A 24,650-nucleotide genomic window follows, 5' to 3' on the forward strand; every position below is an offset into this window, starting at 1 on the left:
GCTTGCAGCCGCACCGTTTGCAGTTGACGTGTTGGCTGTTGCAGTGTTCACAGTTGCAGCACTGGGTGTTGCACCGTTTGCAATTCACACTGCTTGCAGCTGTACCATTTGCAATTGCAGTGATGGCTGTTGCAGTGTTCACAGCTGCAACATTGGGTGTTGCAGTGCTGGGTGTCAGAGTGTTTTCAGCTGCACCATTTGCAGTTGCAGTGCCAGGTGTCGCAGTGCTGGGTGTTGCACCTTTTGCAGTTGCAGCACTGGATGCTACAGTGTCAGCTGTTGCAGTGCCAGGTGCCACACAGCTTGCAAATGCAGTGCTTGCAATTCACACTGCTTGCAGCCATACTGTTTGCAGCCGCAGTGTTGGCTGTTGCAGCATTTGTTGTTGAGGTGTCAGGCATTGCAGTGTGCAGTGTTGCAGCGCTGGGTGTTGCAGTGGTTGCAGTTACAGCATGGGGTTTTGCAGTGCTGGCTGTTGCAGTGCTGGGTGTCACCCCGCTTGCAGCCAAACCATTTGCAGTTGCTGTGTCAGCTGTTGCAGTGTTTGCAGTTGCAGCATTGGGTGCTGCAGCACCAGGGGTTGCACTGTTTGCAATTTTCACTGCTTGCAGCTGCACTGTTTGCAGTTGCAGTGTTCCTGTTGCAATGTTGGGTGTTGCGGTGTTGCCTGTTGCAGTGTTTGCAGTTGCAGCACTGGGAGTTGCAGTGCTGGGTGTCACAGTGTTTGCAGTTGCAGCACTGGGTTTTGCAGTGTCGGGTGTCACACAGCTTGCAATTGCAGTGCTTGCATTTCACACCGCTTTTGTAGCCACACTGTTTGCAGTTGCAGTGTTGGCAATTTGCGACGTTTGTTGTTGACGTGTCAGGCATTGCTGTGCGCAGTGTTGCAGCACTGGGTGTTGCAGTGGTTGCAGTTGCAGCGCGGGGTTTTGCAGTGTTGGCTGTTGCAGTGCCGGGTGTCACCCCGCTTGCAGCCAAACCATTTGCAGTTGCAGTGCTGGCTGTTGCAGTGTTTGCAGTTGCAGCATTGGGTGTTGCAGTGCCAGGTGTTGCACTGTTTGCAATTTTCACTGCTTGCAGCTGCACTGTTTGCAGTTGTAGTGATAGCTGTTGCAGTGTCGGGTGTCACAGTGTTTGCAGTTGCAGCATTTGCTGTTGCACTACCAGATGTTGCAGTGCTGGGTGTTGCAGTGCTGGTGTTGCGGCACCAGCTGTCATTCCACTTGCAGTTTGCAGCACTGGGTGTTACAGTGCTGGGTGTCACAGTGTTTACAATCACAGCATTTGCTGTTGCAGTGCTGGGTGTTGCAGTGCTGGGTGTTTCAGTACTGGCGGTCACACTGTTTGCAGTTGCAGTGTTGGCTGTTGCAGTGTTCACACTTGCAGTGCCGGGTGTTGCAGCACCATCTGTCACTCCATTCACAGTTACAGCACCGGGTGTCATAGTGCCGGGTGTCGCACCGTTTGCAGTTGCAGCACTGGGTTGTGCAGTGTCAGCTGTTGCAGTGCTGAGTGCCACACATCTTGCAGTTGCAGCGCTTGCAATTCACACCACTCACAGCCGCACCGTTTGCAGTTGCAGTGTCGGGTGTTGCAGCACCGGGTGTTGCAGTGCTTGCAGTTGCAGCGCTGGGTTTCGCAGTGTTGGCTGTTGCAGCGTTTGGCGTTGCAGTGTGAGGTGTCACAGCACAGGGTGCTTGCAGTCGCAGCGCTGGGTGTTGCAGTGCCGGGCATTGCCGTGCTTGCAATTCACACCGCTTGCAGCTACACCATTTGCAGTTGCAGTGCTGGCTGTTGCAGCGTTTGCAGTCGCAGCGTTTGTAGTTGCAGTGTTTGCAGTTGCAGCGTTTGCTGTTTTAGCGTCAGGTGCCGCAGCACCTCCTGCCGCACCGTTTTGCAGTCGCACCACCGTCTGCCACACCGTCCCCACTCCCCCCCCCACCGCCCGGCGCAGCACCCCCCCCACCTCCCCCCATCCCCACCAGGGGTCGCTGCTCCTCCTCCTCCTCCTCCTCCTCCTCCTCGCCTCCCAGCGTGCGCCGCGCTCTCGGCATGGCCGCGCTGCCCGCCCTGCCCGCCCCAAGCCGCCGCCGCCGCTGCTGCCGCTGCTGAGACGGTGCCGCCCCCCCCCCCGACGCCCCCCGACTCCCCCCGGACGCCCTTCTCCCCCCTTCGCCCCCCGCGCTCCTTCGCCCCTCCGCCGCCCCCCGACGGGCCATGGCCGATTGGGCCCCCGCGCAGGTAAGCGCACGGTTCCCACCCCCCAAAATCCCCCCCCCCCCTTCGGGGGTGCCTGCAGCGGTGCAAAGCTCGGCCTCGTCCCCTCCTTTCCCCGCAGGACCTGGAGTGGGCCATGGAGCCCCAGGAGCTGGCCCTGGAGCAGCCCCTGGCAGCCCCCGAGGAGGGCCCCGGCGGCGAGGCCGAGCTGCCGGCCACCGCCGAGCTGTCCCTGACGCTGGTGACCGAGGTGCAGGCGGTGGACAGGAAGGTGGACGCGCAGGCGGCGCAGCTGATGAACCTGGAGGGCCGGATGCGGATGGCCGAGACCAAGCTGATCGGCTGCGAGAAGACGGCCGTGGAGTTCGGCAACCAGCTGGAGAGCAAGTGGACGGCGCTGGGCACCCTCATCCAGGAGTACGGGCAGCTGCAGAAGCGCCTGGAGAACATGGAGAACCTGCTGAGGAACAGGAACTTCTGGATCCTGCGCCTGCCCCCCGGTGCCAAGGGGGAGGTCCCCAAGGTAACGGTGCCCGCTGCCCCCCGTGCCGCTGCCCCGACCCCTATACGGGGCACGGAAGCCCACAGCGGCAGCCCCGTTGAAGGACAGCAGTGGTGCGGCTTGGCCCAGCACCACAGGGCTTGCATGCTCGCTGAGCACCAGCACAGGTCCTTTTGGGTCCTTTTGGGTCTTTTTGTGTGGTTACGTGCCCCTCAGCACCCGTCCGTGGTGCTCAAACCCAATGTGGGGCTGTGGATCCCCTGCTGTGGATAGGTTGGTGCTGGAATCACGCTGAGCGTGGCACGGCGTGGCTCAGCCCCACGTGCCTGCCCAGTGCGCCCAGTTCCTCTTTGGAGGTGGTTTCTGCAGAATTGCAGCAAAAAAAAAATGAGAAATGAGCCTGTGCCTGGCGAGAGGCACTGCCTGCAGCACGGGGAGGGTGAATGGGGCGCGAGGGGTGGGCAGGTGAGGGGGGAAAACCCCACCACGTCCCTTCACCGGGCTGCCTGCGCTGAGGCACGGGGCAGGGACGAGACGTGTAGGAGTCTGAATGAGGAAACATCCCCAGATGTTTTCTTCAGCAAGAGGCAAAACAGCCGAGCATACGTTGCTTCTAATTGCAGGTCCCCGTGGCGTTCAGTGACGCTTCATTTAGCTTCTCGGAGGAGGAGTGGAAGAACTTGAACGAGTGGCAGAAAGAGCTCTACAGGCACATCATGAAAGGCAACTACGAGGCCGTGATCTCCATGGGTAAAGTCTGGCTGGGGTTTGCCCCGCGCTTGCTGCTGTCCCAGGTCTTCCAGGGCCAGGCTGTGCCTGGCGGATCGGGGAGGGAGGGTGCTGAGCGGGTCCGGTCAGGGCTTGTGCTGGCTTCTGACGGCTCCTCATGGTGCTAGGTGCACGAGGGACGGATGGTGTGAGCATCACCGCAGTGACCCCGTCTCGCTGACGGTCTCCGTGGCCGGTAGGAGCTGGGCGAGGACCTGGGTAGTGAGGAGGGGGAAGCGAGAGACCCTCAAGCCCAGCGACGATGGGGAGAACGGGGAGTTTCCTGGTCCTGCAAAGGTCCACAGATCCACTGCGCTGGGGGCATCGGCGCGCTGCCGCTTCGGGCGAGTGCAAGCAGCAGGGGGGTGCCCTGCCTCGGGTTCCTTCCAGCCCCGTCTGTAGGGGATCACCCATCCCTTCCAGCCCAGGGGAAGCAGGGCGAGGTTTGTCCACCTGAGCGCTCTGCCCAGCCCCAGCCTCGTGCCGGGGAACGTCTCTGTCCCCAAATGTTTTCATGTCTGCTTCTCCGGGAGAGCCGGAGGGCTCGGGGCAGTGCGTTCGAGGCTGCAGGATCGTGCCCTGCGGGCGCCTTCCAGTGCTGGCTGTGGGCCATGCCTGTGCTGCACCTCTGGAGGCGTGCTGCCCTCACGAGGGTTTCGGAGCACCTGCCTGTTTTGCGAAATGGTCTTTGCCTTGGCTGAGCATCCTCCTGCAGCACTTGGGAGCACTGACATCCCTGGTAGACAACCATCCCGCCCTCCAGGCCTGGGTGATCCAGGGCCTTTCATCCTTTTTTTTTCTTGTTTTTCTTCCTTTTTTTTTTTTTTTCATTCTTTTTTAATCATGTAGACGGTTCTTGTGCGCAAAGGAAAAAGGTAAAGGATAAATACTGCCCCCGTTCTCCCGTTTAAAAAACAACCCTGCATCCTCCTCTGGGTGCACAGGAACGTAATGGTCCTGCTGGAAGGGATCTGTGGGTCTGAGCCTGGAGCTTAGAAAAATGTATCTGTGCTTAATCTGAAGGTTTCCTTGGTTTGAGTAACTGGGTTTGGAGGCGAGGTCCTCGCATAAGGCTAACGGATCCAGTAGAGCAGTGGTGGAAATGAATGCCCAGAGACAAACGCTTGTTGTTTCGAAATTAAGTTTTCCGCTCTCCCTGCTAGGAGAGATTGTGATTTTCCCCTTTCCCGCACCAAAATCCACAAGCAGCCTGTGCCTCGGACGAGTAGGAAGGAACGGTTCTGGCTGTGGCAATCCGGGGCCGGAGGGAACCGTGTGGGGAGGGCACCTCCGCTGCTGCCGCTGGCTGACAGCTCTGGTTCTGTCCCCAAGCTGAAGCTCCCATTGCAATGGATCCGCGGACCTTAGCACAGAGGAGAAGAGAGGAAGCCTGGAGGTAAGCACAGATGCATTTTCTTATTCTCCTCCTCACGCTGCAGGCTGGGAGGTGCTCCTCACCTGAGCAGAGTGTGCTCCTGCAGTCCGCTCATGTCCCCAGGGCCCAGACAAGGTGAGCGGTGCAGGTGTGGGAGAGCATCTTCCCAAGCCTCTGCTTCCATTACCCGTCCTCCCCAGCAGCGAAGGAAGGTTGGTGGGCAAAGGTCGAGGAGTCTCTGTCCCGCCAGGGGAAGGAACCGTTCTGATCCCTTTTTTACACGCAGACACTGCCATTTCCAAACCCGACCTCCTGTCGCGGATCGAGCAAGGAGAGGATCCCAACACCGAGGACCAGGATGACTCTGAGGGAGGAGAAACTCCCACGGACCCCAGCACTGGTGAGCCATAAAGTTCCCGGGACCCGGTGGGGTGATGGAAAGCAGCTACAGCTGCCGCAGCCTCTCTGTGCTCTTCTCCTGGCTTCTGCCGACGCGTTTTGCCGGCGCCGTCCTCCAGGTCAGGGTGGCTTTGCCCTCCTCGTCGGCTCCTACCCGCTGCTGCCGTCGTTCCTGAAATCCCCTGGAAAGCAGCTGCGGGGTGCGAGCGTAAACTCAGGCTGTCCTTCCTTCTGTGCGCAGAATTTTCCTTTCCTGGTCCCGACGACAGCTCGTGGGGTAAATACGAGGAGACTCTGGCTGAAAGTCACGACGGCTCCGAGGGAGAAGAGAGCATGGAGGCCCCCAGTACATGTGAGTTGGAAGCTTCACCGAGGTAGAGGGGCAGAGAGAGAGGTGGGCTCGGGCTCCTGGCTCTGGCCGGGGACATTCCCCGCGTGAGACCCTGCTGTCACCACGGTCTCTGCCAGCCTCGCCTCGGGCTCAGCGTGGAGCTGGACCTCAGCCCTTGCAGACGGATGGGCACGCGTGCAGGAGGAGCTCCGGTACACAAGCAGCAGGCTGCAAAAGCAGCTGAGGGCTCCCGAGGGGGCGCGGGCCACCCGCACGGGGTCGGATGGCTCAGCGAGGTGGAGATGGGCTGGAGCAGGCGTAGCGCAGGCACGCTTCGGTGGCGTTAGCTGCAGCGTTCTTACAAGGCTTCCACGCGTATGTAAAGTGATATTTTTCACAGCTTCCTGTGTCAGCCAAATGTCAGGCTTTGTGGCGCAGCAGAAGACACGTCCTTGTCGCTGCCTGTCACCCCAGGTCCCTGCTTTGAAGCCTGGGAACACGTAAGCCGCTTGGGGAAGCTGTGTCCTGCTTGGACGTGTCTGGTTTCCTGGCCTCGTCCTCGCAAGCAGCCAAACTGCTCTGGCTGGTGCTTTTCCAGAGTTTCAGCCCGATCCATACCGATCGGCCCGTTTTCAAACTGCACCTTGACAGATTTGGCAAAGGGACAAGCAAGCGGCGAGACAGGGAGCGATGAGCGGTCTGCTCTGTGCACGCAGGCGCTGGGCATGCCTCCACCTTCGCGCGCTCTGCAGAAACCTGTGGCTTTTTCAGGCCTTTCCTCTATACCCCCAGATCCTCCGTGCTCTTTTCATCCTCTGTTTGCCAGGGTCCTTGGCAGGAGCTTTGAGTTCCCGTTTATATCACAGGAGATCATTCAGCCCCAGGCCTAGGCAACATACAAGCGCAGAAGAAAAAGAGGTTTTATCCCCCTTCTTTCTCTCTCTCCCTCTCTCTATTATTTTATTTTTATTTTTTTTGCCTTTATCCTGTACCACACGCCCTCAGTGACATGTTCTGGCTCACCTCTTGCTGAGAAACCTGCTTTTTCTCTTTGCCAAGCTAAATAGAGAGGTCTCACCATCGCAGCGTCTGAGCTTTCCCCAGCAGTCGTCACATTTGGGCTTTATTTGTATCGCAGTGCTGCTCAGACAGCTCCCGGTCAGGGCTTGCAGCCCTGTAGTGCCAGGAACCCTCCTGGGTGCACAAAGCAGCCGCCACCTCTGCCCCCCCAAAAAAAAAAGAATCGCAGTCTAAATAACGCGGCCGTTCTTATCCCAAAGCAATGACATGCATGTCTCTGCCCCGTCAGATGCGCAGCAGTGTGAGGAGGAAGGTCCTGACAGCCTTGAGCTTCCGAGCTCGTTGGCAGGGAAGTGGGAGGACGTTTTCTCAAACCCGGAGGAAGAGGTGATGAAGCCAAGCGGCAAGAGCCGGGGCGGCTCGACCCCGCAGCAGAGAGCCCCGACGGGCAACGGGCTGAGGCGCTCCGCTCGCCGCGGGAGAGACTTGGCCAAGAAGGACGCTCCCGAGGAAGCGGCCGCCGTGGAGGGGCCGTACATCTGCTGCGAGTGCGGGCAGAGCTTCCTGGACAAGCAGCTCTTCGCTGCCCATCAGCGAGCGCACGCGGGGGAGGAAGCCTGCACGTCCCTGGAGCCTGGGGAGAGCTTCAGGCAGAAATCCAAAACCTCCCCGAAAGGCCAGGGCCCGTCCCGCTCCAAGGCGTCCAAGCGCGCCGACGCGGAGAAGAGCTCCGCTTTCAAGTACGGCTTCGTCAGGCACCAGGCCAACAACATGGTGGAGAGGCCGTACACCTGCTCGCAGTGCAAGGAGAGCTTCAGCCTGGAGGTCAGCCTCATCTTGCACCAGAAGCTCCACACGGGGAAGGGCGACGGGCCGCTCACCTGCACCTACTGCGGGAAGGACTTCCGAGACCTCTCCAAAGCCATCCGGCACCAGCGCATCCACACGGGGGAGCGGCCCTACCAGTGCACCGAGTGCGGGAAGAGCTTCATCCGACGGGACCACCTGCTCAAGCACTGGCGGGTGCACACCGGGGAGACGCCGTACCAGTGCCCCGTCTGCGGCAAGCACTTTCGCTACAAGGAGTCCCTGAATTGCCACCAGAAAATCCACTCCCGCAACCCCCGGCCCATGGAGGAGTCGCAGCACAACCTGGAGTCGGCCACGCAGACGGGCCACTTCTGCCTGAAAAAAGAGACGAAGCAGTAGCGCCGCGCGGGGTGGCCGGGCGGAAGGGCTCGCGGTGACGATACGGTCCAGCCGGTGGACGTGCGGCGTGATGGGAGGTGAACTTGTATCGCAGCTCATCCATGTGGTCGTGCTACCAAGCCCGCTTTGTCGAAGCATCGTAGGAATTCCTCTTAAAAAAAAAAACAAACAAACTTCAAAACACGAAGGCCTGGGCACCTCTTGAGCCCCGCGGGGTGACGTGGGACTTCCACGGCGGTGCAGGCCTCGCGCTAGTTGTCCCCCGCGCAGGTTCGGATTATTGCCCGTAGGGAACGCTCCCGAGAGCTTCTCTGGGGTCTGTATTTAGCAGGTGTTTCCCCACCTATCGTTGTGCATATTCAGGAGTGACGAGCTTTCGCTTTTCGTTCTTTTCCACTCGTTTCACCGCAGGGCTGGAGGGCGGGGAGCCGCCGCTCCGGCTGCGCTGACGCACCTCCAACAGCGGCCCCGGGGGCTGGGGTCCAGGGAAGAGAGGCGAAGCAGGGAGGTGGTTAGGGGCACGGCTCAGAACTCGTCGGAGGCAGGAAAGCAGAGAGGGGAGAGCGGCCAAGAGCAAGGTGAGAAAAAAGAAGGTGTAGGAGGGAAGGACGCGAAGGAGGAAGGGCTGAGGACATTGGAGCAGGAGGAGCCGGGAGGGCAGCGTGTGGGCGCACGGAGGCACGGTCGGGTACCTGACCCGGAGAAGGGATGTCTCTGTTCTTTTGAAGGACGTTGCTTGCACCGGTCAGGCTGCAGTTTCCTGACGGTGCCGCTGGTCTGTTGTAGGAACTCTTGTCCATGAAGGTGATTTTACTCTTTATTTTTTAACTGGGTTTGGTCTCACACTCAGGTAAGTCAGGCAAATGAAAGGAACTTCTCCTAACCCCTGTAAAGAGCTGTTTGGTTTTTAGTTAATCTAGAAGTAGGATAATTATTATTATTATTATAATTATTATTATTATTATAATACAAGGAAACGCGTGGCACTATACTTCACTGTTGAACTAAAACACTTAAATGTATGAGGTAACTTACCGCAGTTTTTCAGACGTCTCTGTAAATATCGGTTGAATTCTCTCGGAGCTCAGTGGTGTTGTTCCCAAGGTGACTGTAAGTAGTGTCTCTTCCGCTGTGTATCGTCGGCTGCTGGTTTGTGACTGTGTTTTGTAAGAACTTTTGTAAAGTCTGTCAATACAGTGTTTCCATTCTGAAGCCCGTGTCGGGTGAGTGATCGCGTTCCCCTCGCCCAGCCTCTGTGTTTCTCTCTGTGATGACTGCACACACTTGCCCTGCTGCACCTGGCTGCTATTTATCAGCATTTTTCCAGGTGCCTTGCACAACTGGAGAACTGCACCGAGCCCAGCAAGGGCTGCTCCCATCCCTTAGTGTCCGTGCCCAACATCCGAGGAGCCACGTCCTGGAGGAGCGCTGCTCAGCGCGGCTCTGGGGCTGCTGCGTGTGCTGGTGCTCAGCCTTTGGGGGTCGTGTTTTTAAGCTTTTTCTCCCCTGACATCTGGGAGCAGACCTTGGTTTCACACAAAATTATCCCTGCACCTCCAGGAGCTGGCCCGTACCGTGCACGAATGCTGCGGAGGTGGAGCAGGGACGCTGCCACCTGCTCGCCCACTGGCCCTGCAGCACCCACCGGTGTCTGTGGTGGGTGTGGAGACCCCCCCCGTGTCCTCTACAGATCCCTCCTTCCTACCTCATCCAGCTGGGGTGCCCCCGTGGCAGCCTGGCGAGGAGGGACCGGGGTGCACGGGGCTGCAGGAGGGCAGCTGCTGAGCAGGGCAGCGCTGTGGGCACGCTGGGTTTTGCATCACGGCTTCCTCGCTTGCTTCTACCCACGTTTTTTGTACCGGGGCTGCCAATAAACTGTTCCTGCCAGGCCTGGCCCCGCAGGGCAGTGTGAGCTTTTTGTCTCAGGGGGATGCAGCTCCTGGGGCTGAGCTCGGCCCCGCAGTGCTGGCTGTGCCAGAGTGCCTGGACAGTGCTTATTTTTTTCCAGCCCTGTGTCCCCTGGGCTCCTCTGCTGGGCTGATAGAGCCTGGCTCATTGTTACCATCCCCTTTCCCAGTCCTGCCTGCATTGGGATGACCAACGGAGCCCTGATGAGGCCAAAGGGACTGGGACATGAGCAGGGTGGCTGTGGGTCACAGCCAGCAGGGGACACACGGGGAGGTGGCATTTGGCTGGAGAGGGGACACCCCCCGTGCTCCGCAGCATCTGGCAGGGATGGGGCTGACCCATGCAGCAGGATGGGATGGGGATGGGATGGGATGGGATGGGGATGGGATGGGGATGGGGATGGGGATGGGATGGGATGGGGATGGGGATGGGATGGGGATGGAATGGGGATGGGGGTGGGATGGGGATGGAATGGGGATGGGATGGGGATGGGGATGGGATGGGATGGGATGGGGATGGGGATGGGGATGGGACAGGCTTGTGGCATGGTGCTGGATGTGGCAGCTCCCAGCTCCTGGGGGCAGTGAGCACGTGCTGGGCAATGCACGTGTGGCTCGTGAGCCCGCTGCACATGGTCACGGGTTTATATCTGCGGTGCACGCATGTGCTCCCTGCATGTGCATTATACGTCCGTGTAATATATACGAACGGCCAGCAGCTCATCCAGATTCTTCTCTGGCTGATCACGATGCGGGTTAGCCAGAGGGACCTGGATGCATATTAAAACTCAATATATATAATAAATAAATGGCTCCATCCCTCTCCATACGCACACGGTGGGACGGGGTGGATCTCCCCTCTGTCCCTGCCCAGTGCCTGCCCCCAAGGTGCTGGGGCTCCATGCGGAGGGGACAGGCTGGATTCAGGGACACGCCGTCCCCGCCACCCCTCACCAGTCCCTGACTGTCCCCAAAGTGTCCCAGCCCTGCCTTGATTCCTCCCCAAAACCTCCCTGAGACCAGGTGTGGCCCCGTTTCAGCACCGCAGCGGTGCCGGGATGCTGCCTCGTCCAGTCCTCCCCCCCGTCCCCTCCCTTTTTCCGCAGACCAAATGGTTTCCTGCCCGTCCCCATGCTCGGTGTCACCGACTTCCCCCCATTGTCACCCTGGGCCAGGGGGCCCTGGGGTTGGGAACAGGAACGGGGCCACGTGGCGGGGGCTGCTGCTGCATATGGGGCCTGGATGGGATGGGATGGGGATGGGGATGGGATGGGGATGGGGATGGGGATGGGATGGGATGGGGATGGGGATGGGGATGGGATGGGGATGGGGATGGGGATGGGGATGGGGATGGGATGGGGATGGGGATGGGATGGGATGGGATGGGGATGGGGATGGGGATGGGATGGGGATGGGGATGGGGATGGGATGATTGGGATGGGATGGGGATGGGGATGGGGATGGGGATGGGATGATTGGGATGGGGATGGGATGGGATGGGATGGGACAGGATGGGACATAACAGCATGGTTTGGGACACGATGGGACGGGATGGGATGACACAGGAGATGTAAGGGGACGGGGCAGGACGGATGGGACCGGACCCGAGGGGGCAGCAGGGGCTGACCCCGCCCGGTACCGGTGCCCGGGGCGGTGCCTCCCGTCGGTGCCGCTCCTCGGGGACCGATCTGGGAAGGGGAGGGGGGGGTCAGATCGGTGATGGGAGGGGGGGGGGAGGGACGGAGGGCGGTCTCCATGGCAACGCTGCCCTCCGGCCGCCATTTCGCGACACCACCGGGGGGGGGGGGGGTGAGGGGACAACGAGGGGGCGCCCGGAGCCCCCCGCATCCATACCGGGACCCGGGGGGGGGGCCCCGATCGCGGCGGGGGCGCTGCCGTCGAGGGGGGGGCTCCGGGGCCGCTCCAGCGGGGGGGGGGCTGCCGGTTCCTGCAGCGCCCCCCAGTCCCTCCCAGTCCCCCCCAGTCCCTCCCAGTGCCCCCCAGTCCCCCCCCACATTCCCAAGAGGCCCGGGGGCCGCTCTGCGCATCCCTCCCCGCATCTCCCGTCGGTGGCGTCGGTGGAACCGGACTTTTAGGGGCGGGGGTGTGTGTGTGGGGGGGGCCACCCGTTAACGGGGATCCCCTCGGGGCCATTCCCTGCTGCTTCTGCGGCCCCGCTGCCGCCGTTTCCCGGTTGGGGGGGGGGGGCCACCGACGGCGGGGGCGGCGCGGTGATGCCGTCGGTGCGGCAGAGGGCGCTGCGGCCAGCGGGCGGGGCGACCCCCACCGCTCCTCCTCCTCCTCCTCCTCCTCCTCCTCCTCCTCCTCCCCCCTCCAACCCCCCCCCCAAACCCGGTTCGGCCCCCGGCGAGGCCCCGCGCGGCGGCGGCGGCGCCGTCCCCGTCCCGCCCGCCCCCTGCCGGTGCGGCGGGGCAGCGGCGGGGCCGGAGCGCCCAGCGCGGAGCCGGGACCCGGAGCCGTTCAGCTCGGTCTCTCGCCGCCGCCCCGTCGTCTCTCCCCCCCCCCCCTTTCCTCCTCCTCCGGTGTCCCCCCCCCCCTTCCTCCGTTCCCCTCCCCAGCCCCGTCGATTCGCCGCCTCCCCCCCACCCCCCCCCCCCCACCCCACGTCGAGCCCCGGCGCTGCCCCATGCCCGGCGGCGGCCACCGGAGGTGAAGCAGCGAGCGGGCGCTGGATCCTCCCGGCCGCGGCCCCCGGGGCTCCGGGCAGGGAACAAAGGGGCCATGGCCGAGGGGGCTCCCGCTCAGGTAAGGGGGCGGCCGCCGCAACCTCGGCCGGGGGGGGCCGCGGCCCGGCCCCGAGCCGCCCCAGGGCCGCACCGTCGGGGCGGGCCGCGCCGTCGAGGCCGCGGCTCGGTTGGAGGCGGCCGGGCCGGGCCGGGGGCTGTCAGCACCGGGACCGCGGCTGCGCCCCCCCCACCCCGTCCTTTTTTCCTTCCCCCCCCCCCCCCGTCCTTTTTTTTCTCTCCCACCCCCCCCCCGACGGGGCGGCGGCGGCGTGGGGAGCCCCGGGGGAGCGGCGCGGCCGGGCTGGGCCTTCGGGGCCGGTGGAGACGGCGCTGCCGTCGGGGCCGCCGCCGGGGCCGGGGCGCCCTTCCCGGAGCCCCGCCGCCCCCTCGGGGCCGCCCCCCCCCCCCGGGGCGCTGCAGAGGCCTTGGGGGGGGGAACCGGCGCCGCCGGGCCCCCCCCCATCCCCGCAGCTCCCCCCCGGTGGCGCCGTGGCGGAGCCGTCTGGGCGCCCCCCCCCTTTACTGTCACCCCCCCCCCCACCTCGGTGACAGGTCCCCCGTGTCACCTCCCCGTCCCCATGGCGACAGGGCGGCCGGCAGGGTGACAGCGCCCGCCTGTCCCCCCGGGGTGTCCCCTCCCCGTCCCCATGGTAACAGGGCTGCGATGTCCCCTCTGTGTGTGTGTGTGTCCCCCCCCCTCCAAGTGTCACCTCCTGGGTGACACCCATCCCGCAGGACCCGGCCCTAAGCAGCTTAACGGGGTCAGCACCCAGCGGGGACACGAGACGGGACGGGGACATCGCCGCCACCACGGGGTGGCTCAGCCCCGAGGGGGTCCCCAAACACCTCGGGGGGCTTGGGGGGGGTCCCCAGGGTTGTGCCCTTCCCCGGTGACCCCCCCGTCCCTACCCGCAGGCGCCGGAGCTGGTGATGCAGCCACGCTGCCCCTCGCCCTTCCAGCCGCCCGCCGGCCCCGAGCGCACCTCGGAGAGGGAGACGCAGACGGCGGAGCTGTCCCTGACGCTGGTGGCGGCCGTGCAGGCGGTGGAGAGGAAGGTGGACTCGCACGCCACCCGCCTGCTGGACCTGGAGGGCAGGACGGGGGTGGCCGAGAAGAAGCTGATCGACTGCGAGAAGACGGCGGCGGAGCTGGGCAACCAGCTGGAGAGCAAGTGCGCGGCGCTGGGCACCCTCATCCAGGAGTACGGGCTGCTGCAGCGGCGCCTGGAGAACATGGAGAACCTGCTGAAGAACAGGAACTTCTGGATCCTGCGCCTGCCCCCCGGCAGGAAGGGGGAGATCCCCAAGGTAACGGTGTCCGGGGCTGGGGAGAGGGCAGGGAGTGGGCGCAGGGTGAAGGGGTTGCTCCCCAAATTCTTTCTGTGAGCGGGGACGGCCCCGACGCGGGGCAGGTGCTCACCAAGGGGACCTGGGGGGAGCTCAGATGGCAAACCTGCCCTCCTGGGGAGCCCGGTGTGCCCCGCGATGGGATGCCCGAGAAGGAGGGAGGTGGAATTGATGGGGGGAGCATCTCCCCATAACCCAGCTGGCATTTAGGGAGGTTTCAGTTCTGGCTCGGCCAGCTGTGCCACAGCAGCTCACCTCTAACCACCAACGGAGGTTGAATCAAGGACCCATGAAGGCTCAGCAGCTCCTCCTCTGCCACTTTTGGATCCCCGAGGATGGGTGGTGGTACCCGAGGAAGGAGCACGCGGGGTCTGCGGTGCCAAGCACGGGGGAACCTCGGGGATCCGCAGGAAGATGAGGAGCGCCTGCCCTTCCAGCCTGGGCTCAGCCGTGTTCAACAAAAGGCTCCCACCATGAATATTCATCCGCTATTTGCATTTCATGACTCTGGCACCAAAAGTTTGCTGATGGGACCCTTCCCCACACGGGGAAATCAACGGCGCCCGGTCCCCGTGGGTGTTTGGGGGAGGAGGATCGACACCAACCCCGGGGGGAGGCAGGGCTGAGCATCGCGGGGAGCTGGGCACAGCCCCTGCGAGCCGGCCGCATCCTGAATTTATCTGCAGAAATTACTGCTCGGCCAAACAGCCTCGGAAGCTGCCGTCTGCTCCCGGACAATTTGCGAGCAATAACTAATGATAACTCAGGGCCTGGGTCGAGTTTTCCCTGGAGTTCTGGGGTAATTGAATCCGGGGTTTTACGTCAGCTCATCAATAGAGATGAGGTCCAGCCGCGGCACCCGGTTTTTATCTCGTTTGCGCTCCCTCCAGGCGTGCACGAACCCGGGTGTTTGGACGAGCCCTTTGATGTCACAGGATGGAAACTCGGGTCTCGAAGTTGTTTTCCAATAAAAACACAAACCCGGTGGCGGCCACGAAGGAGCTGGCCATATCCACGGGGTGAAAGGAAGCGAGGGGCGAGGTAAGGTCCCCTGAACCCGTGGTGCTTGTGGTTGCAGGTGCCGGTGACCTTCGACGACGTGTCCGTCTATTTCAACGACAAGGAGTGGGAGAAGCTGGAGGAGTGGCAGAAGGAGCTGTACAAGAACGTGATGAAGGGGAACTACGAGTCGCTGATCTCCCTGGGTAAAACACGGGTGCCCCCTTTCTGCCCCAAGGTGGTTTCTTGGGAATCCCTGGCTGCCTGCGCCCCCAGGCGTCCTCCATCTCCTCCTCGATTTCACAATTTGACCCTCCTGAGACCCAAAAGTCCCAGTTTAAAGGGAGACTGAAAAAATACAGGAGGAGGTTTCCAGTCCTGCTCTTGCCTCCTGGTGATGCACGATGCACCAGCTGAGGGCGAGGTGGGCTGGAGACCTCTCGAGGCTCACTGAAAAAGCTGTTGTAAGGGCTTCCCTTCGCCTTCTGGGTCTGCTACTCACGTACCTCTCCAGAGAAAACTTCTGCAGGGACCCAGGGGAAAGAAAAATTGCCTAAAGCAGCGTGAGCTGCGATCTGTTGGGGCTTTATCTGTTGGACCTGCAGGAGAAATCCCTGTTCTGCTGGGGCCAGAGGTGAAACACTTTTGGCTTCAGGAGAGAAAGGAATTCGCCTGCGAAATTTGAAAGTCATGCAAGAAAAATGTTTGGGTTGGGTTTGTTCTTTAAAGCAGTTGCTTTGTGTGTGGCACCCGCAGCTCCTGCCCCCGTGGCTGTCCGGGGAGCCCACCCGCAGCACCGGGCTGCTCTGCGTGCGGGTCCTTGGTGGCTGTTCCCCAGTCCCTTCGTGTTTTCTCCCTTGTGCCGGGAGAGGTGGAAGCTGAGCCTGAGGATTCCCTCTCCGGTAATCCCTCCCTCTCTCTCCCGACAGACTATGCAATTTCCAAACCCGGCGTTTTGTCCCAGATCGAGCAAGGGGAGGAAACGCGGGTCAGGAACGAGCAGGACTTGGAGGAGAGCGAGATCATCACCGATGCCACCGCAGGTGAGGGCAGCGTGACGAGGGCGTGAGGGGAGCTGGGATCCTGCTTGCCCTGGGACAGGCAGGAGGGAGCAAGGCTAAAACACTCCTTGCCAAGAGCTGTGGCAGAGGAGATGAGCAGGAGAAGCAAAAACAAACAGGGAAGGGTGCAGCTGATTGATGATTTGATGTCCAGGTATGGCTCAACACAAAGCAGGGCTGGTGGAGCCCGGAGAGGGCACCAGGAGCTGTCAGCAGGGGAAAGATCCACGGTCAGAGCACATCCTTGGGAGCTTGGTGTGCTCGTGACCAACCGAGGGAGCTGCAGCCTTCCCAAAAATCTCCCCTCTGTCTGCTCCTGCTGCCTGGCTGGGCTCGCCCTTTGCAGTGCCCCCGCAGCCCGTGCGCACCCCAGGGTGCTGAGGGGTCCCTGCACTGGTGGGGCTGGGCTGGGAGCTGGGCTGGCACCACCGAGCTGCCAGCGGGCTTCTTGGGCTCGAGAGAAGGGTGGACAGACAGACAGACAGGGAAGGAAGGAGGGACATCTGCAGGGCTCGCTGAGGTGCTGGGAGCGGAGGAGGTGTCCTGGCAGAGGTGGTGTTGGCTCCGCTGCTGGTCTCCGGCCTCGGGTTGGGTCACTCCGACCTGCCCGGGCTCCTGGTCATGAGGATTTTGAAGTTAAATCAGGGCCAACAGGAGGAAATCCTCTGCTGGCTCAGCCCCACAGCCTGGGGATTTGGGGTGGCCGAGGGGCACCGAGGAGCGGGCGTGGGGTCCCCAGATCCTTCGGAGTCCCAGCTCCTGGGGCTGACGCCGGTGGGCTCCTCTCTTTGCTGCAGCTGGCATCAGGGTTGTGATCAAAACGGAGGAGCTGCTTCCCGAGGACAGCCCCGAAAACCCAGAGCTGCACGGGATGTCGGGACAGTCGGAGGGGAGTTTCCAGAGCCCGGACGAGGAGGCCGCCTGCGAGAGCCCCTACGGCTCCGTCTCCCCTCCCAGAGACCTGCCGGGCACCAGCCTGGGCGACCCCTCCGAGTACGTGGCTGACTTCAACGAGATCCAGAGGGTCATCGTGCACCACGGCAGCTGCACAGGTGAGAGGTGGGGAGAAGGCTCGGAGGGAAAATTGGGGAGAAATCCCTACCCGGATCGGTGCTGAGCGGCGTCGAAAGGGGCACCCGACCTGCTGGGATCCCCTTTGGGAAAAGCCTTTCCCGAAAACTCTTGTCGGGGCAGGAAAGGGAGCAAAGCCAGGGGCTGCAGAGGCTGGGCAGGGGTTGGGTTTGGGGTGGGGATATCGGGGTGACAGCCTGGGGAACAAGGATGCTGTTTAACAGGGACAGGGCCACGCTTCTGCATGTGCATGGGGTGAGCAAGTGCACAACTTTGGGAAGGGGGAGCTGCTGGGGGGGCGGATTGCAAGGGGAAGGGACCTGTCCCCGTGTTTGGGGACCTGTCCTTATGTTTGGGGACGTGTCCCCAAAAACACGGAGCCCAGGGAATGTCCAGAGGACAGGGATGAGGGTGGCTGGATCCGTGATGTGTGAGCTTTCAGGTGAGGCCAGGGGGTAGAGGGGAGAGAAGAGGAGGTCTCAGTGGGCACCTCGGGAATGGCTTTTCCCCTGCTGACCCCTCCGTGGGAGGGGAGAGGGCTGTGCCTTGGAGACAACCCGGTGTGGGCTGCCTCTTCATGGAAAAGCCTGGCAGCTCTTCCTAGAAAGCCTCTGGACTCAAAGTCCACCGTGGGGTGACGGTGAGGGATCCACCGCATGCCCACCCTCACCAAATCCTGCTTTCTCCCCGCAGAGGACGGGATCGTGATCAAGACGGAGGAGGAGGAGGAGGAGGACGACCCGGACACGCTGGAGCCCTGCACCATGTTCTCGGGGAGGACCGAGCCGCCCTCCTTCCCCAACCACGAGGCCGGGCTGGGCTGCGAGGCTCAGTGCAGCTCCAAGGCGCCGCCGCGGAGCCTGGCGGCCGGCCGCGTGGGGAAGCCCCCCGCCTGCGAGAGGGACTCGGGGGAGATGAAGCCGGCCATGGCCCAGCAGCGCAACCGGACGAGGGAGAGGCCCTACATCTGCCCCGAGTGCGGCAAGAGCTTCATGCTGAAGATCAACTTCGTGATCCACCAGCGCAACCACCTCAAGGAGGGGCCCTACGAGTGCCACGACTGCGACCTCAGCTTCCGCAACAAGCAGCAGTTCCTGCTGCACCAGCGCAGCCACACGCGCCGCGGCGTGGGGGTGCCCCGGCGCCCCGAGCACGGCCTCAAGCCCCAGCCGCGGCCCCCGCCCCCGGGGAAGCCCTACAAGTGCTCCGAGTGCGAGAGCAGCTTCAGCCACAAGTCGAGCCTCAGCAAGCACCAGATCACCCACGTCGGGGAGCGGCCCTTCACCTGCGGCGAGTGCCGGCGGAGCTTCCGCCTGCAGATCAGCCTCATCATGCACCAGAGGATCCACGCCGGCAAGAGCGAGATGGCTTTCCTCTGCCCCCAGTGCGGCAAGAACTTCACCCGGCCCTCCCACCTCCTGCGGCACCAGCGGACTCACACCGGCGAGCGGCCCTACCAGTGCAGCCAGTGCGAGAAGACCTTCAGCGAGAAGTCCAAGCTCACCAACCACTACCGCATCCACACGCGGGAGCGCCCGCACGCCTGCGCCGTCTGCGGGAAGGGCTTCATCCGCAAGCATCACCTCCTGGAGCACCAGCGCATCCACACGGGCGAGCGGCCCTACCACTGCACCGAGTGCGGCAAGAACTTCACGCAGAAGCACCACCTCCTGGAGCACCAGCGGGCGCACACCGGCGAGCGGCCCTACCCCTGCACCGAGTGCACCAAGTGCTTCCGCTACAAGCAGTCCCTCAAGTACCACCTGAGGACGCACATGGGAGAGTGAGGGGCTGCCACGGCTTCCTCTCCCTTCCCTCCCTTCCCTCCAGCCCTCCTCCTCCTCCTCATCCTCCTCCTTCGCTCATCTCTCCCTCCCCCCCCATCCCTCCATCCCCTCCCACCCCCCCGGCTCAGGGCATGGACATCAAGGAAGCTTTGTGTGGTAGCGCCGCTGCTCTGGTGGAGACAGCTAGGCCGATTGGAAATAAATTAATTAATTAAAGCAAGCAACGCGCGGCAAAATTAAGAGATTATATATATATAAAATTAACAGCAGCAGCTGATTTAGGGAGGATCCTCACCATCGACAACGACAGCCAACGACAAAGGAAAACCTGTACAGGGTGTTTTGCCGGAGTAGGACTCGTAACTGCTTTTTAAATCTACTGTTTGGTTTTTTAAATAAATGTGGAGGAACTTTTTATTTGATAAGCAAACTTAGGATGGCCAAGCTATATATATATATATCTTTTTTTTTTTTTTCTCTCCCGAGTGCTCCGCAGGCTGATTGTGGCACAGTCACTTTTTGCCCGGGAGCTCTGCAGAGGTGCTGCTGCCCCGGCGCCAGGCGCTGCCACCTCTCGGGGGTGGCCGCGGGGCGGCAGGGAGCTCCGGCAGATGCAGGGGGCAAGGAGGGTTCTCTGTGTATCGAAACTGGAAGCGCTGACAGGTGCCTGCCCGGCTCTCGGGGCTGTGACGCACTCATGGATTATACAATAGAATAAAATGCTAGTTCCAGTCCAAGGACATCTTTCTGGTAGGGCCCCGCCACCGAGGCTCCTCCAAACGCTTGTTTCTGGCAGCGGTGACCCCGGGCACCCGGCCCTGCTGCTGCCACGAGAGCTGTGCCCAAGGGGTCATGGGCGCGAGGCGCGGTGCATGGAGGCAGGAGGACGTCCCCCGGGTCCTGCCGTGGGTGTGTGGCCGTGTCCCCAAAGGGCTGAGACCCACGAGCCCGTCCCGAGCTGCTCCTGCTCGCCCCCGTCCTCCTGCAATGATCCCTGTGGGGTCACGGTGTCCCCGTGCACAAAACTTTGGGGTTTATGCTGCTCTCCTTAAACACATCTCAGCGAGCTGGGCTGCCCATGCCCTTACCAGTGGCATTGCAGTGCCTTTACCAGCTCTGCCCCCAAATCAAGGGGGTCTTGCTGCCGGGAGACCCCCGGTGTGCAGGTCCCCGGTGTCTCCGAGCTGTCCCCATCGCATCCCGGCCACGTCTGGGGCAGCAGCGCTGGGTTCCCGGCCGGGCACGGGGCCGTGGTGCTGGATGTGGTGTGAGGAGGTGGTGTCACCAAACAGAGCAGTGATGGGAGAGGCTGTGGGGGCCGTTAAAAACCACAATTTTTGGGTCAACTGCCCTGCCGTTTCCAGAGCCAATGCTGTATCGAAGCCCTGGCATTTCCGCGGTTCTCAAAGCACGTTTGCCAACAAGGCTCGTGGATATCGACGTGTGCGTATGAACAGCTCCTAAATTTGTCATTCCCAGACTCTTCCGAGCTAGGAAGCAACCCAGCACAGCCAGGAGCACTTTGGGGCTGCCAGGGCAGGCTCTGGCCAAGGTTCCTGGGTCTCCGCCACTGGGCTGCTACCCAAAACGTGCTGGGAGCCATTTGGGTTTTGGGGTCCATGTCCCCCCGCTTGTAATTAGGAAGATGAAAAAAAAAAAGCAAGAACCGAACCGATTCTATTTCTCAGCACCCCGGTTCATGGCAGGAGGCTGGCAACACCACAGCCCAGGCGGCCTCCTTTTTTTAATTCCTAAGAAGAAATAGGGGGAATGGTGGGCAGCCCTGGGGGGCAGGATGGAGCCCGGAGCCCCTCACTGGGATTTATTTGCCTGCGGAAGGGGCGCAGCGAAGCGGGCGGCCCCAGGAAGCCGCTCGAGCAGGGGATTACGCTGGGCTCCCGCTTGTCCCAGCTGCTGCCCTGGCACAATCCCTTCAGCTGCATTAACCCTGAGCCCGGCGGGTGGAAATCGGTCGCCGCTCGGCACCGCCGGCCCGCTGGGGAGAAGCTCCCGGGCACGTTTCAGGCTGTAAATGATTTAATTTCTTTAAGTGGTCGAAGCACCCAGGGCGGCCGTGCCGAACCGCAGCCCTGAAGGCTCTGAGTGCTCGGGAATGGGATTTTTTTTTAACCAGATTCCGAAAGCTGAGACCCGAAAGCATGGACACACAAAGGGAGCCATGGACACGTGCACACACTTGTGCACATGCACAAGGTGGGGTCCCCAGTAGGCAGGCGTCGGGGTCTCCTTTGGGAACAGATTGGGGGGCATTTTGGGCAAAGGTTGGGGTCTCCTCTGCACGTGGGCTGGGGTCTCCCCCCTCAGAAGCCCCCTCCACCAGGGGCACACCTCGGAGGAGCAGGAGTTTCTGTTCAAAATTTACGTTTCTGTTCCGATTTATGGAGCGCGTCCGAGCCGCAGCGCTGCTGTCACTCCCAGCCTCTTCCCACAAATCCCACTTCCAACACCGAAAGTTGTTTTTTCCTAATAAATAATAATAAAAAAAAAAGCCCAGAAACTTCAGGGTTTCCACACGAAGCTGTTCCAGAAATGTTTCTGGCCAAAACAGCTGCACACCGGGCTCTCTCTAGCCGGTTGGTAACAGAGGTGGGTGCTGTCACTGACCTCAGCCTTTCCCAACCGAGGTCACCTCAAAAACTGTGCCCCACTCACCCCTCTCTGCCCCCCCAGGGTCTGTTAGGTGATGCAATCTCACTCCTGCAAATCTAACCCCCAAATCACCAAATATGCTTTTATTTTCCTCTAGGAGACAGTCCAGACCATTATTACTTTTTTTTCCCTAGAAAAACAGAAAGAAGAGTTTAAGCCCAAAGGAGAAAACAAAAGCGATGCGCTGATGGTTATGTGTCTGCCATGCCCTTCCTGACTGTCTGCCCACCCCTCTTCATTGGCACACCCCGTGTTTCCCTCTCCCCATCAATTTTTATCCCCGTCCCCATAACACTGCTGTTTCCTCCCTGTCCATCCCATATATCCCTCCATCCTGGTCTTGTTCAGCTCCGCTGTCATTTTGGGACATCCAGCCTTGCCACCTCTCTCCCCTCTCCTCCTGCTCTCCCCCCCAAACCCTTTTTCCCTTTCCCCGTGCTCTTTGTCCCCCATCTCTGCAGCACCGCATCCTGCTTCGTGTGATGTTATCTGGAGCCGGAGGTGGTTGCACCTCTGTGGTGGCGCCTGGGACCCAGTGTGGCGGTGGCTGGGCTCTGGGATGTTGCCACAAGAGGTATCACAAGAGGAGAGAGACCTCCTGTAATTCCCTGTCCTTCTTCTAGTGAACCTGCTGAGCACGTTGGACAGAGAAAGCGGGAAGTTTTTGGAGTTGCTGGGCACAAATGGGGAGAGAAACTTTCCAGAAATGAGCTTCCTTATCTCCTTGGGGCAGTGATGGGTTCACAGCCCAACATCTAAATCCCGTGTCCGTCTAAAACTGGATCCCTTCATTCTAACTGGGTCTGCTGTGAAAATAAAGCTCTACTTCCACGCCAGGAGTGACCCAGAGATGCTAATGCCACATAAGAGCTGGGGCAGCACTTGGCCCTTGGTTCTGCTGTTTCTGAAGACTTTCTCTTCTCACACTGTGATCTGTAAGACCTGGGTTAAACGTGGCAGCGGGTGCACACCTTTGGCTTTTAGGCAGAGATTGGAAACGCCTCCGTGTGCTCCCAGGGCTCCCCGTGGTCCTGGCAGCATCGTAGGGCTCAAGGCAGGTTGAAGCCATCCGCAGTCCAGCTGTCCTCTCAGTTTTGGGGCTGATGTGCAGGATGAGCCTGCCCCAGTTTCCCCCACGCTGTGGTCCCCGACGTGAGGCCCTGGAGGAATGGGCTATCGAGCAGAGATGGATGCAGGGGGTTGGCAAACCCCATTGCATCCGTCCCTGGCACGTGGCAACGCTGCCCGGCTCCATCCTGCTTCGGGGAGCATTTTGGGACCAGCAGGGAGGGCAGTGAGGGTGCTGTGCCCTCTGAGGGGTTGTGGTGCTGCATGTGCACTGGTAGGGCCTGGTGTGCTCACACAACCCTGCAAAAGAGGAGGGAAAAGGGTTTTTTATATAAATTGGTTGGAACCAGAAGTGCTGAGGTACTAGCAGGCCAGCTCCTGTTCTTACCCGTCATCATAGTGGTTCCAAAGAGTGCTTATCAATATGGTGATAGGCGCTTTATATATATAAATATAAATAAATATATATAAATATATATAAATATAAGAAGCTGGTTTGCTTTTCAGCAGGAAACAGACCGACATTGCTCTCTGTTGTGCATTAATGAAGGTGACACTGGATGCAGAGACAGCCAACCCATCCCTGACCATCTCAAGGGATCACAAAACCTTGCATATTGGAGAAGAACACCAAAACCTCCCTGACACCCCCGAGAGACTGACGGGCAGTGCCAGCATCCTGGGCTCCCAGGCTGAGGCTTTACTGGGAGCTGGAGGGGACAACTGGGAGGGGATGGGGACAACTGGGCTGGGGGGTGGCCATGGTGTCCGTGCAGAGGAAGGACTCAGCATGGCCATGGGGAACATGCTGCTATACCGGGCAGATCTCCCAGTGACAATGTCCACCTGTCCCTGCAGAGACAGGGAGATAAGATGAAGAAGGCGAGAAACAGGAGAGGGGCAGGGAAGTTTGGGTGCCTGTGGGGTCTCTGACAGCGCTGCTTGGCTCTGGCTTGGTGTGGTGGGGGCAGTGCTGGGACATAGTCACCCCCTACCCAGGAACTCGGGGTGGAGACACAGAGCTGCTAATTGTGTTGGGAAGTGCCCACATAAAACATCCAAAAGTGTTCCCCTCCCTAAAAAAGAAAAGTTTAGGGCCCAGCAGGGAGCTGCAGGGAGGGCTGGTGGTGGCAGGGGTGTGATGATGATCTGTGAGATCCCGGGTGGTCAGGGGGAGACAGGAGGGAGCAAATGCTGTGGCGTCTCATCAAGGGACTGCGAGCACCCCAAATGGGGTGGCAGGGCCCAGGCAGAGGGATGTGTGGTGTCCTGGAGCCAGGGGATCCCCCAGCCAGGCCCATACCTACACTTATCAGGGCTGATAACATCGGACCCACCAGCTCTGCGGCTGGAAGGGCAGCACTGGGAGCTCTGGCAGAGCACATCCCGGGGGCTCAGGCCAGCAGCAGAGATCTGCAACCCCTTATAAAAGGAGAAAATACGTGGCCTGTCCCACTATTTCCCTATTTTTCAGCCTACAAAATGGGATCGTGTACAGCCATTGCTGCCTCCACGACCAAGGGCCGGAGGCAGGGCTGACATTACAGGGCAGGGCACAGCGAGGTGTCTGTCCTCTGAGAGGCCGGGCACGCATCCATTTTGCAGCCAAGCAAAATGGATGCGTGCCTGTCCTCCCCGTTCGCCCCAAGGGCCGGGGAATCGGCGGGCGGGCAGAGCACGGAGGAGCAATGAGCTGTGCAGGCGCCGCAGCCCTGGGAACGCAGCAAACGGCCGGGAAACGAGACAAAGGGGACCTCGTGCTGCACTGAAAGGGGACAGACGGAGCCCAGAGGTGCCTCTGGGGCTCTGCTGAGGGTGCCACCGGGACGTGCCCCGATGTTGGTGTTGCTCTGGGGAGGCTGTGGGGCCCTGGAAGGTTCCAGATGTGCTGCTTGTGACAGACGCCTCCATTGCTGCGTTGACTGCGGCAGTGCTCGGCTGGACGCCGGCGCTCAGCGCCTCCCTCCCTGGGGACACCGCTTGTTTATCACCATCAGGGGCATTGTTTGGGCAGAAATGGCCCGGGCCGGGCCCCTCGGTTCACCGAGGCCCCGTTTTTTGTCCGTTTTGTGCCTTTTCTCCTCATCTTCCCCCATTTTAAGGGGGGGGGAGAACCGCGGGGACACAGCCTCCGACGGGGAGGCAAAGGCAGAGGACTACATTTCCCAGCAT

The 24,650-nt window shown here is 61.1% G+C and overlaps 1 protein-coding gene across 1 annotated transcript; it reads left to right on the plus strand.

Moving 5' to 3' along the window:
* Positions 1 to 2,145: 2,145 nt before the first annotated feature.
* LOC309875207 (uncharacterized protein) lies at positions 2,146 to 19,173 on the plus strand. Its single transcript, XM_082754353.1, has 12 exons — positions 2,146 to 2,241; positions 2,339 to 2,740; positions 3,343 to 3,469; positions 5,149 to 5,262; positions 5,503 to 5,613; positions 6,902 to 7,817; positions 12,101 to 12,494; positions 13,391 to 13,783; positions 14,901 to 15,027; positions 15,751 to 15,864; positions 16,680 to 16,934; positions 17,647 to 19,173. The coding sequence occupies exons 1-12, from the start codon at positions 2,218 to 2,220 to the stop codon at positions 18,738 to 18,740; spliced, it is 4,071 nt and encodes a 1,356-aa protein (XP_082610479.1). The 5' UTR covers positions 2,146 to 2,217; the 3' UTR covers positions 18,741 to 19,173.
* The last annotated feature ends 5,477 nt before the right edge of the window (positions 19,174 to 24,650 follow it).

The sequence above is a fragment of the Aythya marila genome (assembly GCF_965140915.1).
Source record: "Aythya marila genome assembly, chromosome: 2".
Classification (NCBI taxonomy): domain Eukaryota; kingdom Metazoa; phylum Chordata; class Aves; order Anseriformes; family Anatidae; genus Aythya; species Aythya marila.